The following is a 13,450-nucleotide window of genomic DNA, read 5'->3' as shown; positions in this document are numbered from 1 at the left end:
CCTTACGCTCTCCCTCCCCTCACCCCGCTACCCACTGACTGGCCCTGTGTGTGTTGTTCCTCTCCCTGTGGCCATGTGTTCTCATTGTTCAGCTCCCACTTATGAGTGAGAACATGCAGTGTTTGGTTTTCTGTTCCTGTGTTAGTTTGCTGAGGATGATGGCTTCCAGCTGCATCCATGTCCCTGCAAAGGACATGATTTTTTATTTTTTATTTTTTGAGACAGAGTCTCGGTCTTTTGCCCAGGCTGGAGTGCACTGGCACAATTTTGGCTCACTTCAAACTCTGCCTCCCAGACTCAGGTGATTCTCCTGCCTCAGCCTCCTGAGTAGCTGGTATTTACAGGCACCCACCACCATGCCCAGCTAATTTTTTTGTATTTTTAGTGGAGACAGGGTTTCACCATGTTGGCCAGGTTGGTTTTGAACTCCTGACCTCAAGTGACCCACCCGCCTCAGCCTCCCATAGTGCTAGGATTACAGGCGTGAGCCACCGTGCCCAGCCGGATCTCATTCCTTTTTGTGGCTGCATAATATTCCATGCTATGTATATACCACATTTTCTTTATCCAGTCTATCATTAGTGGGCATTTGGGTTGGTTACACGTCTTTGCTATTGTAAGTAGTGCTGCAATAAACATAACGTGTGCACGTGTCTTTATAGTAGAATGATTTAGATTCCTTTGGGTATGTACCCAGTAATGGGATTGCTGGGTCAAATGGTATTTCTGGTTCTAGATCCTTGAGGAATTGCCACACTGTCTTTCACAATGGTTGAATTAATTTACACTCCTACCAACAGTGTAAAAACATTCCTATTTCCCAACAGTCTCACCAGCATCTCTTTTCACATCTTTTTAGAACCTTTGCTGCATGTATCACTTTTTTTGACATGGATTTTTGTGAAATGTCCTAGTCTAAAAAAGAAACCAATTTCTCAATTTAAAATCTGTGTTAATTAAATTAATTTTGGCATTGGTTTGGATGAAGCTTTAATATTTAGAAAAACACAGCTATATCAGGAAGCTGAAAGTGCTGTGTCAGGTGGGAAATTTTTTTATCTATCGGTCGAGATGTGTTTATCCGTTGTCATGGTTTTACTCTAGGACATTTTGTTTCAGCCGTTTTCTAAAATGGCTGTAGGTTCCATTTATTAATATATCTCTGCTATTACATAATCTGAGCAGTGATATTATAATTCTTGGTATTGTACATAGAATCTAATAGAATTAAAAGCTTTTTAATAATATTTTCTGCCACCTCGCTAAGTTAGGATTGTTAGAAACAGTAATTGCCGTGTTTTGACACTGTCATTTTCTACAGTGCAAGAAATCATTTTTACCATAATCATCACATTTTCTCCACTACCAAATAACAATGAAGCAAGAAAATATTCTTCCCAAGTATTTATTATTGCCAAGCTTCTTAACATAGGGGTTTAACTTTTACAAGAGGTTAGCCAGGTAATCTTACCTTTACCTTGAAGTGTGTGCTTCCATAATGCTTTGTTCAATTTATAATCTTACCTTTACCTTAAAGTGTGTGCTTCTGGAATGCTTTGTTGAATTTATGTTTGCTTTAGTGGCCTCTTAAAAATTGTTAGAGATGCTTGGAGATATAAAAATCGAGAGCAAATAAAACTAAAGCAAGATCTGTTTTCTTTCAGGTGAAAGTTGTGGGTGAAACAAGATACAGAAAGTGAGGATATTGTTTGCACCACAGTTTATTTTAAATGGTTGCTGTAATGACCAGTTTTAAATAGTGAGATAATCTCCAAGGGAGATGAGCTAGAAACATAAAAGACTGAAAACAGAATACATTTTCTTTCAGGTGAAGGTTGTAGATGAACGAAGGTACCGGAAAGTCTTTGAAGATATTGTACGCATCATGGACAGAATGGAAAATGACTTCCTTCCTTCCTTAGAACTCAGCAGGAGGGAGGTGAGCAAAAATACATGATCTCCCTATCTACTGCCCACTGTGGTTAGCACAGAAGAAACTGTTACTTAGAAAAGGCAACATAGCAAAGTGGTTAAGCCCATGTCGTGGCATCAAACTTTCTCCATTCCAGTCCTATCACTGCCATTTATTAGATGTATGACCTCAGGCAAGAGTCTTACCCGCTCAGAGCCACAGTTTCCTTTTCTGGATTAAGGGGTAGTTGTAAGGATTATATGAGTTAATACATGTGAAGCTCTCAGAAGAGCACCCAGCACGTAGTAAGTCCTCTGTTGTTAGCTGCTCTTGTTTAATGTTTCAGACTTGCTAGTTAATTCATATCTCAGAAACCAGGACTTGGTCACAGGATGAATGCTCTGAACCAAGGTTGGGTTACCCTCTTAGGATCCTAGGAATGATCAGAGTAGCCTGGAGAAGTAGCAAGAGCCACCTAACTCCTTCTCTGCTGGTGTGAGTATAATAATATATGCAAGTGGATGCTGTGAAATTGGTGCAGTTGGTGAATGTCTATGGCATCTGCACACCTGTTTAACAATTACCTTATTCCTCATATCCTCCATGGAATAATCCAACTGACTTACTTCCCCTACTAGTGATGCATGTTTGTGTCTGTCTGTTATTCCCCAGTTTGTGTTTGAAAATGTGAAGTTTCGGCAACTACAAAAGGAGAAGTTCCAGATCAGCAACAATGGACAGGTTCCCTGCCATTTTTCTTTCATCCCTAAGCTTAATGACAGCCAGTACTGCAAGCCATGGCTTCGGGCTGAACCCTTTGAGGGCTACTTGGAGCCAAGTGAGTTTTCCCTTTACCATTGTCTCTGCTTGATGTCCTCATGACTCCCATCCTTGGTATAACTTCCTGTTTTCTAACCACATGTCTCTTACCTTTACTGTCATATTGGTTGTACCTCTATTGTGTGTCCTATCTCTTCCCCATCATTGCTTAATGATTTTTTTAGAGGACACTTTTCTGTTGGTTCTTATACTCTTTTTGCTTTCCCACTGGAAGTTTTTCTATTACCATGTGTCATCTCTTACATTTCAGATGAGACAGTGGACATTTCTCTTGATGTGTATGTCAGCAAAGACTCTGTAACCATCTTGAACTCAGGGGAAGATAAGATTGAAGATATTCTTGTCCTTCACCTGGATCGAGGCAAAGATTACTTCTTGACAATCAGTGGAAATTACCTCCCAAGCTGTTTTGGTACATCTTTAGAGGCTTTGTGCCGCATGAAAAGACCAATCCGAGAAGTTCCTGTTACCAAACTCATAGACTTGGTAAGAACTGTCCCAAGACATACACCTCTTTTACATTTAATTTTCATAATACTTAAGTGATGTCTTCACTATCTTTGTGCTTGCTGTCTTCTTTTGGCTGTGGGGGATGTCAAATGATAAGAATGTCACTTTACTCTAGCACTGTTTTGATTAGGTTAAGCCTAAGGAAAGAGGGGGGACTAATCTGCAGTTGGCTCTTGTTGGGAGTACAATAGATAATACTAAGCTCACCAAATAAGATTAAAGAATCCCCTCTCAAAGACAGAATACTTATTTGTTAAGCTCTTCATACTCTTCAGTCACTTTTGTATAAATTAGCATGTACGTGAGGGATGCTAAGTGGGGCAGGCAGAATTATCCTCCTAGAGCATATGAGACAACTGAGGCACAGAGACATTGACTTGCTTAAAGTCGAATACCATCAGTTAGTAACAAATCCCAGATTTCCTGACTCCCAGTTTAGTATTCCTTACTAACACCACATTATATCTAATCAGAGTCAAACTTCGCTGCTTATGGAAGCATAGAACTCTACCGGAACCCTGGAGTACCTAAATCAGAATCCCTGGGGAGCTTATTACAGGCATCCTCATGTCTGGCAAGAGAATCAGAATCTCAGGATGTGGAGCTTACAAATCTGCATTTTATCCGCATTCCAGATACTTATATTGTACATTGAAATTTGATACTTATTTAATGTGACGTGCTTAAGAAAGGAAAGGAGGTTGATTTTCCCATCTCTCCCCAAGCCAAGCTGTAATATTAATAATTTTATGAAGGAAGTACTTAACTATCTTCAGTAACATAAATTGATTTAGCAATAAAGTTCACTGTGTTAAGAAATTTCCTTTTAAATGAAAATATTGTTGGATTGTATGCAGATCTCTTTGGGCTACAAAAATATATTCTTGGTCTTTTACCAAAGAAAATTAGGTGAGGTGACAGCATACGTTGTCCTTACTGTTAGTATTCACATGGCCTTTAGGCCAGAGCGAGTGATCGTATCTAGCACGGAGGTCTAGACCAGTGGGCAGGCTTCTCTGGCTTGTCTGAGTCCGATCTGTTCTGTTGCCATGGAATTGTTTCAGCTGTGACTCAGATAGCAGATTAAAACACTGAGTCCAGCCCTGGCATTCTTTCTTGGAATTATACTTATTTCCCCAGGGCCCTTGTGACTGAGTATATTACCTCTGTTTGAGAGAGAACCATTTTCTTCAGAAATTCATATCCTACCATTCTGCTGTTTTTCATAATTGTTTCTCTCCTAACATTATATTTCTGTCTTTCAAATTTTAGTATTTCACCTCTTAAAATACATTGTGGATGAAGTTACTTTTCCTTATTTCTCCTGCCCCCTTTCCTTCATCTCAAACATCATTTCCCAGCTTTCTTTGTCCCAGCTTTTTCTTAAGAAAAATGTCAAATGTGCAGAAAAATGGAAAGAACAGTACAACACACCCCCACATGCCTTCTGTACGTATATACACACAGATTTTTTTGCTGTGTCATGAAAATTAAGTGGTAATATGTCAGTTTACTACTAAATACTTCAGACTGCATCTCTTAACAGAAAGGAGAAACTTAAGCACAATACCATTATTATGTATAAGAAAACTAATAGTAATCCATAGTATCATTTAACATTCGGTCCATATTCAGATTTCTTCAGCTGTCCCAAGAATTTCTGTTACACCTTTTTTTAAACCAAAATCCAGTTGGGTTCATGTAGTATTTGGTGAGGTCTCTGAAGTCTCTATTGGAGTAGTACAGTTCCCACTTACTTTCTTTAGTGACATTGACTTTTTTAAGAGTCCAGTACAAATGTCCAGTCAAGGCTCCACCATGTCCTACATTCGTCTGGTTTCTTCTTTTTTTTCTTTTTAGACTTATCCCTTTTATACTCTCTTCTTCCCCCTTACCTCGTGTAAACTGGAACCTATCCTTATTTTTGGTCGAAGTCAGTGAAGGTATTAGAATATCTTTGCCATTAATATGAAAAACTTTGCAGTTTTTCATATTAATTCTGGGATTGGCCAGAAGAGGCTCAACCGGCATAAAGTTTTTATTTTATGTAAAGTATAGTATCAGGTAATTCTACCATGTTTGCCCATGAATAGAAAGTAACCAAAATCATTAAAGGAATGAATAGCTCTTTGGGAAGCCTTCTTTTTTTTTTTTTTTTTGAGATGGAGTGTCGCTCTGTCACCCAGGCTGGAGTGCAGTGGTGCGATCTCGGCTGACTGCAACCTCTGCCTCCCGGGTTCAAGTGATTCTCCTTCCTCAACCTCCCAAGTTGCTGAGATTACAGGTACCTGCCACCTTTCCGGGCTAATTTTTTTGTATTTTTAGTGAGGCGCGGTTTTGCCATCTTGGTCAGGCTGGTCTTAAACACCTGACCTCAGGTGATCCGCCTGCATCGGCCTCCCCTGGATCACAGGCATGAGCCACCACGCCCGGCGGGAAGCCTTTTTCCTTTTTGTGTACGAGTGATTCAGGGTTAAAATAATAGAACCCTGGTCATTTTTAATTACATAATTTCTGAGTTTTTATTAAATTGTATGTCATTTTTCCTTTAAAGCTTTTATTTTATAGGATTTAGGGTTCTGATTTCTTTTCACAGTCTGTTGCATTTCAGTGTTATTAATTCCTATATCTCATTGATGAGGAAATTATCTATACAGGTTGATTATCCATTATCCAAAATGCTTGGGACGAAAAGTGTTTCAGATTTCAATCTTTTTCAGATTTCAGATGTATGCATTATATACTTACCAGTTCAGCTTCCCTAATCTGGAAATCTGAAATGCTCCAATGAGCATTTCCTTTGATCATCATGACAGTATTCAAAAAGGTTAGAGTTTGGAGCATTTTGGATTTCCGGATTAGGGGTACTCAACCTGCATTAGTGTAGAAGAATAAGCAAGAAATCGAAAGTAATTAGTACCCCATCTTTAATACCTTCCCACTCTGTTGTGACTTGATTTTAACCTTCGGAAATGATTCCTCAGGTATAATTTTCATGTTTTTTCCCCTAAAACGCAATATCATATTTCAAATCTCGTGAGATGATGCTATCAGTAATGGTACCTGCCCTCTGTTGTATTTACTCGAAAATGTTGGTGAAGCCAGAAATGAGTTTAATGTATGTGTTGTCTATGTCCTGTTTTAGAAAGATCCTTTTCCCACCAAATGCAGAGTGAAATAACTGACATAATTATTTTTCATCCTTCCTGCCCTTTTCATGACAGTGACTTTGCCACTCCTAGAATAGTTGGGATTAGCAAAGGTAGGAAACAGATGAAAGTCTACCATTTGTAATCATCTTTATTCTTTTTCAGAATTAAGATAGATTTTTCTGTTGTGTTAACTAGAATATTAAGTAGCAAATAATCATCAATATTGATTCATTACACACTGGACACAAAGTATTATGGGGTTTATGTGAGTTCCTATAATTTAGTGGTGATGAAAGTATACTTGCATGTACAATATGGCTAAATTTTAAGTCATGGTTAACAGGGAGTTTGGTTAAAGATAATCTGAACGTTAACCACCTTTACTGGCTAATGTCTAGTGTGCTTGGTAAGTCAGTATTTTGGAAAGTCATTTAAAGTTAGTATTATGCAGGCTATAGTTTGTATTAACAATAGATTCCTTCCCTATGTTGTTTATTCAAGCCCTTATATGCTATAAAAGCTTACTGATGACCAGCTCATCCCTGTAGAGATGAGAATCAGCCTGTTTTCATTTTAATGAATATTTGATACATGTAACATTAACATGACTGAGAAATAAATTTAGCAAATAAGAATAAAGTGATCTAGGGAGGTGGTTTGGGATTAGTTACAGAATTATTTTCAGTCAAATCCAAGTACTTAGGAAACATGTTGTTTTTTTTTTTTTTTGAGATGGAGTTTCGCTCTTGTTACCCAAGCTGGAGTGCAATGGCGCAATCTCGGCTCACTGCAACCTCTGCCTCCTGGGTTCAGGCAGTTCTCCTGCCTCAGCCTCCTGAGTAGCTGGGATTACAGGCACGAGCCACTATGCCCAGCTAATGTTTTTTTTTGTATTTTTAGTAGAGACAGGGTTTCACCATGTTGACCAGGATGGTCTCGATCTCTCTACCTGGTGATCCACCCGCCTCGGCCTCCCAAAGTGCTGGGATTACAGGCTTGAGCCACCGCGCCCGGCGGAAACATGTTTTAATATATTGAGTGAGCAGGCTCTTCCAGGCATAAGGGACATCTTGAATAAAGGGTAGAAGGTGAAAGTGAAAAGACCATGTATGAAAAGTTGTAAGATTTCCCTGGGACAAGAGAAGAATAAGGATAAGAATGTATGAAGCTGGTTAGGGAGAATGGGGCAGGTGGTAGAGAGTCCTGAAGTCCTTAGGTAGCTTATACTTGAGCCAGAGGGTATCTAGAACCATCAGAAGAGTTTGCTGATTAGTATGAGGTTGCAAATTGATATAGTTGAAACAACATTCTGATGTTCCTTGTAGAATAGACTAATTGAAAAGAGACAAGATTTGAACTTGCCAGATCTGGCTAAGTTGTAAATACAGAGATGAAAAAAGTTGAAGGGTGGGTAGAGAAACTATATTTGCTTGGGGATATGTCTGTTGGGAGAACAGTACCAAAAATTTGAAATAACAGGAATAACTTGTTAATTTGTCCATAGTGTTTTTTTCACTATGTGTTTACTTTGTCTTACTGATCTGACCATCCATTTCTTACTCTGTTAAGTATATGGCTTGTGTTTCTTCTCTATTTCATATGATCTAATCCTTTTTAGAACTTCATTTTCCATTCAGTTTTCTGCTTTTTATTTTTAAATTTGGATCTTCCACCTCTAATTGACTCTTTTATTATATTTTAGCTGCATTTACCACAGAGAACATTTTTCTGAGGGTGAATGGTGGGGCGAAGAATGATTTGCATTACATTTGCTATGTGCCAGTGTTGTCCCACTGGGAAAATCTTGAACTAAGTTCCCCCTTTAAAAAAAAAAAAAAAAATATATATATATATATATATATATATATATATATATATATATATATATATTTTATTGCATTTTAGGTTTTGGGGTACATATGAAGAACATGCAAGATTGTTGCATAGGTACATACATGGCAATGTGGTTTACTGCCTTCCTCCTCATCACCTACATCTGACATTTCTCCCAATGTTATCCCTCCCCAACTCCCCACCCCCTGCTGTCCCTCCCCTATTTCCCCCCCGACAGACCCCAGTGTGTGATGCTCCCCTCCCTGCGTCCATGTGTTCTCATTGTTTGACACCTGCCTCAGTGAGAACATGTGGTGTTTGATTTTCTGTTCTTGTGTCAGTTTGCTGAGAATGATGGTTTCCAGGTTCATCCATGTCCCTACAAAGGACACAAATTCATCATTTTTTATGGCTGCATAGTATTCAGTGGTGTATATGTGCCACATTTTCCCTGTCCAGTCTATCATCGATGGGCATTTGGGTTGGTTCCAAGTCTTTGCTATTGTAAACAGTGCTGCAGTGAACATTCGTGTGCATGTGTCCTTATAATAGAAAGATTTATAATCCTTTGGATATATACCCAGTAATGGGATTGCTGGGTCAAATGGAATTTCTATTTCTAGTTCCTTGAGGAATCGCCACACTGTCTTCCCCAATGGTTGAACTAATTTTAAATGTAACCCTTGTATAGCCTTTTGCAGAGAGTGGACATCTCTGCTCTTTAAAATTGGTTGAACTAAGTGATTCATAGTAGAAACCTTAGGATTACCATAGGAGTAAGCTGTTTACTAATAAAGGTTAAGTGATATTTCTATTTTCAAAATTGAGACTAGGGTTGAATTCAATGTAATTTCTATGTTCTTTCTTTATGCTTATGCCTAGAGAAGTAAATCTCTTAACCCTCCATCAGTATTTAATCAAAGTCCTTTTGATTCTTCTTTCCGTTTTCTCTTGTATTCGTTCATTTGAATGAATATTATATTACATATAATATATATAATAAAAGGTATATACATATATACTTTGTAAGTATATTAAAGGTTATATGTAATACATATGATAACCTTTTATTATATGTATTATATATAATATAACCTTTAATATACTTACAAATTGTATATGTATATACTTACAAATTTTACGCATATACACACACAGACACACAGACACACAGACACACACACATTTTCCTTTATTAGTTGTTTACCTTCTTCTGCTTGCCCTACCTCGGTAGCCTTTGCATGATCCCTTTGTCTGTCTGTCTGTCTGTCTGTCTGTCTGTCTCTCTCTCTCTCTCTCTCTCTCCGTCCCTCCCTCCCCTCCTGCCCCCCCACCCCCTTCAATTTTTCCTATTCAGAGCTGTCAGATTGATCTTTGTGCACTACTGCTTTGGGGCCTATCCCTTCCTTGCTTAAAGGTAGTCAGTGGCTCCCCCATGCTTGCTGAATACAGTCCAAATTTCTTAATCTGTTATGCAAGGTCCCCCCAAGTCTGGCTTCAACATACCTTTTCAGATTTATTTCCCACTGTTTTTCTCGGCATTCTCCATGCCTCCCACAAAGAGATGACTAACTTCTTCCTAATCATAATTTGTGATTTACCATCTCTGTGCCTTTTGTTTATTTCTGCCTGTTCCACTTGTAATATTATCTCTCCATCTCTAAAATTCTGTGAGTCTTTTAAAGGGCTAGTAGTGATTTATTGAGAACTCATATTCATAAGTTATAACAATAGCAGTCTGTAAACTCTAGAACTCCTCAGCCCAACTCAGTTGCAAACCAGAGTCAGGGACAAACCAGGTCTTTCTCCTTTATGTATCCATTTCTCATGCCTTCCCCTGCAAAGGCATTTTAGCACAATGCCTTGTACCAGAGAATGGCTGCTGTGCAAAGAAAAGTGTTTTTGAGAGCCTAGTTTGATAGGTTAGTATACACAGTCTCTGTCTAGTTTTATTCATATCATGTATCACATATTCATGGGAGGAAAATATAAAGTGTGTCAGGTGGACTGTCTATTTGATAACAAGTCCTAAATTTTACAAGAGGTTCTAGTCCAAAATTGCATCAAATTGGACGTTTGGCACTCAGAATTAACTTGACATTAAAAGGTATTATAATCACAATACTATAAATACCTTATAAAGCACTTATTCTAATTACTTTATTTCATGTGATATTTAAGAGTCTGGGTAAACCCACCACGGCATGTTTAATTTGTAAAGTATCTACCTATACTGAAACACCTAATCACCATGGATAACATTAGTTTGAGGGAAATGCATTCAGTATTACCACTTGGAATCCCAAGGAGCACATACTTTTCCTCTTCCCCCTTCCTACTCCCAGCCCCCATGCATCTCAGACAGTAAGATTGGTATTTCTCCTTTTACCTATCAGAACTGAGACATGTAATTTAGACTTGAGTGCTTTAGTGATCCATGGTCAGATTGGAAACAATCCAGGTTGGGAGTCACTTGGGGGGTATGCGGAACTTTGAGGGCCTCAGACCTTCTGCTGGCCTACTGCCCCGTTGCTCCTTGTTTTATGCTGCTTCAAGGTAAATATCCCTGTTTTAGAGATGAAAAAACTGAGGCTCTATAAAGTTTGGTAACTTGGGTGAGGGCTACACAAAATTGCTAAGAGGTATAACAAAGACTTGTACCCAAGCCTATCTAACACCAGTGCCTATACTCTTTCCATTAGTCATGCTGTCTTTTAAGTGGGGTTTCTCCGCACTTAACTGTCCTTAGCCTGTTATGGAGAATATATTCTCACAGTTTTCCCCTACCTCTCTGTCCAGGAAGCATTCACATTGTCCTTTTTGAATTGTCTAAGGGAACATAGTGATAGTGACTGTCAAATTGGTCAGACCTGGGATCCAATCCTGATTTAGCCACTTACTACCTAATAGTAAGTGTGGCCTTGGACAAATAATTTAAGCTTTCAGAGCTTCTGTTTCTTCATCTGTAAGTTGGGAATAATACCTGCTTTGCACATGTGTACGGATTAAATGACTGTATATAAGCACTTTGCACAGTTCCTGGTATATGACAGATGCTCCGTAAGCAGTGGTGGTAGTTATCATTGCTGCTGTTATTATTCGATTATAATAACAGCATAAAAGACAGGAAGATTAGGGCTGGGCGGGGTGGCTCAAGCCTGTAATCCCAGCACTTTGGGAGGCCGAGGCGGGTGGATCACGAGGTCAAGAGATCGAGACCATCCTGGTCAACATGGTGAAACCCCGTCTCTACTAAAAATACAAAAAATTGGCTGGGCATGGTGGCGCGTGCCTGTAATCCCAGCTACTCAGGAGGCTGAGGCAGGAGAATTGCCTGAACCCAGGAGGCGGAGGTTGCGGTGAGCCGAGATCGTGCCATTGCACTCCAGCCTGGGTAACAAGAGTGAAACTCCATCTCAAAAAAAAAAAAAAAAGGAAGATTAAAAAGATAGGCTGCTGGGCGTGGTGGCTCACAGCTGTAATTACACCACTTTGGGAGGCCAAAGTGGGTAGATCACGAGGTCACAAGTTTAAGACCAGCCTGGCCACGCTGGTGAACCCTTGTCTCTACTCAAAGTACAAAAATTAGTCTGGTGTGATGGTGGGTTTCTGCAATCCCAGCTACTTGGGAGGCTGAGGCAGAGAATTGCTTGAACCTGGGAGGCAGAGGTAGCAGTGAACCGAGATCGGGCCACTGCACTCCAGCCTGGGAGACAGAGTGAGACTCTGTCTCAAAAAAAAAAAAAAGATACCTTCTTACCTATCCCCTGCTTCTCTTTTTTCTCTTATACCCAACAGGAAAATAAAAATAGGGGATAATGATGGATCTTTGGATCCACTAAGGTCTGAAGTGAAATTCATTTATAGTTCAGAAGAACCTTCAAATCTGGGCACTCTGGGGGCCTTTGAGGAGGGGAGTGGGTACGGGGATATAGAAAGGAATCTGGAATGGTGCTTAGGAGGCTGGCTGCGGTGAGAAGAATGAAAAAGGAAAGTAGAGTGATAACCACATTCTTCCATTGAGGTATATACCTCAATGCATCTGCCTCCAAGCAGCAGACAAATAACAAGAGACAAATAAGAGACATCAGGGGCATTTGGTTGGGTCAGTTGGTAGCTGCCAAAGTGCACAGAAGTCTAGAACTACACGTTTCTTGAGTGATATTCTCAATAAACTGCACAAAAATTTAAAATGTATTGTAGAGAATTTTGCATGTGAAGAATGTATTTCATTTTCAACAATCATAATTTATTTGAAGAATTCAAAGCTGTTTAAAGCATGTATATCTGGTAAGATAGTGAGTTCTAATACTGATCTGTTTCTAATTCTGTAAATTAATTCTAATCATATTCTGTCTGTCAATGGCTTTCTTTTCCTGCTCCGCTCTCAGGAAGAAGACAGCTTCCTAGAAAAGGTAATGCAATCCATTGGTGGTTATGAGAGTTTCCTTGTGCACTTAACTGTGTCCCTGGAATTTGTCCCTAGGCGTTCCCTTATCAGAGGCCTCTGACTTGGTGAGACTTCTCTAAAGTCATGCCAGCTGTATTTAAGTGTGTTTGAAGTACAGGAAAGGTATTTACTCTATGAGTCAAGTCAGTGAGACTCGGTACATAAAAGCAGTAGGACTCAAGATTCCAGATTTGTATTTTTGAATTGAGAACTACAGAGTCGTCTTGATGTATCTGAACATGAATTGGAGTAGGGTACCAGTTAGTTGTTCTCCATTTCCAGTGACAATAAAACCAGAAGAAGTAGCTTTCTGTTGCATTAAGAATGATTTGAAATGAATGATTATAGCAGTTAATTTCAGAAAAATACACAGATATGATCAAGAAAGCGAGCATAGCGTAGAATCGTAGACCTGATCAAGATCATCAAAGATCATCTGGTTCAGCCCTCTACCTTGAGACAGATATTTTCTCCATTCTAATAGATGAGATAACCAAGTCCCAGAAAGATTGAAAAACTTGCTGAGGTCATGTAACCTCCCCACTTGGTGGAATTTAATGCATTTTGATGATGGGGATGGTATACTGTTCATGCTTTAGTTATTAACAGTAAATAGCCGGGCACGGTGGCTCAAGCCTGTAATCCCAGCACTTTGGGAGGCTGAGACGGGGGATCACGAGGTCAAAAGATCGAGACCATCCTGGTCAACATGGTGAAACCCCGTCTCTACTAAAAAATACAAAAAATTAGCTG

General features: G+C 39.3%; 1 protein-coding gene across 6 annotated transcripts in view; it reads left to right on the top strand.

Annotated features, from left to right (window-relative positions):
* The window catches only part of OCRL (OCRL inositol polyphosphate-5-phosphatase), a 54,143-nt gene that overhangs the window by 35,104 nt on the left and 5,589 nt on the right, over positions 1 to 13,450 (top strand). For 5 of the 6 annotated variants that reach the window (XM_074392044.1, XM_074392041.1, XM_039464085.2 and 2 more), the window contains 4 exons: positions 1,829 to 1,939; positions 2,585 to 2,750; positions 3,003 to 3,238; positions 12,639 to 12,662. In XM_074392044.1, coding sequence (XP_074248145.1) covers positions 1,829 to 1,939; positions 2,585 to 2,750; positions 3,003 to 3,238; positions 12,639 to 12,662 — 537 coding nt within the window. The remainder of the gene's footprint in view (positions 1 to 1,828; positions 1,940 to 2,584; positions 2,751 to 3,002; positions 3,239 to 12,638; positions 12,663 to 13,450) is intronic. The other variant, XM_074392042.1, reaches the window with a different exon arrangement.

This window comes from Saimiri boliviensis, chromosome X (genome assembly GCF_048565385.1).
Source record: "Saimiri boliviensis isolate mSaiBol1 chromosome X, mSaiBol1.pri, whole genome shotgun sequence".
NCBI classification, from domain to species: domain Eukaryota; kingdom Metazoa; phylum Chordata; class Mammalia; order Primates; family Cebidae; genus Saimiri; species Saimiri boliviensis.
The sequence above is the reverse complement of the archived record's forward strand: the minus strand, read 5'-3'. Positions and strand labels throughout refer to the sequence as shown.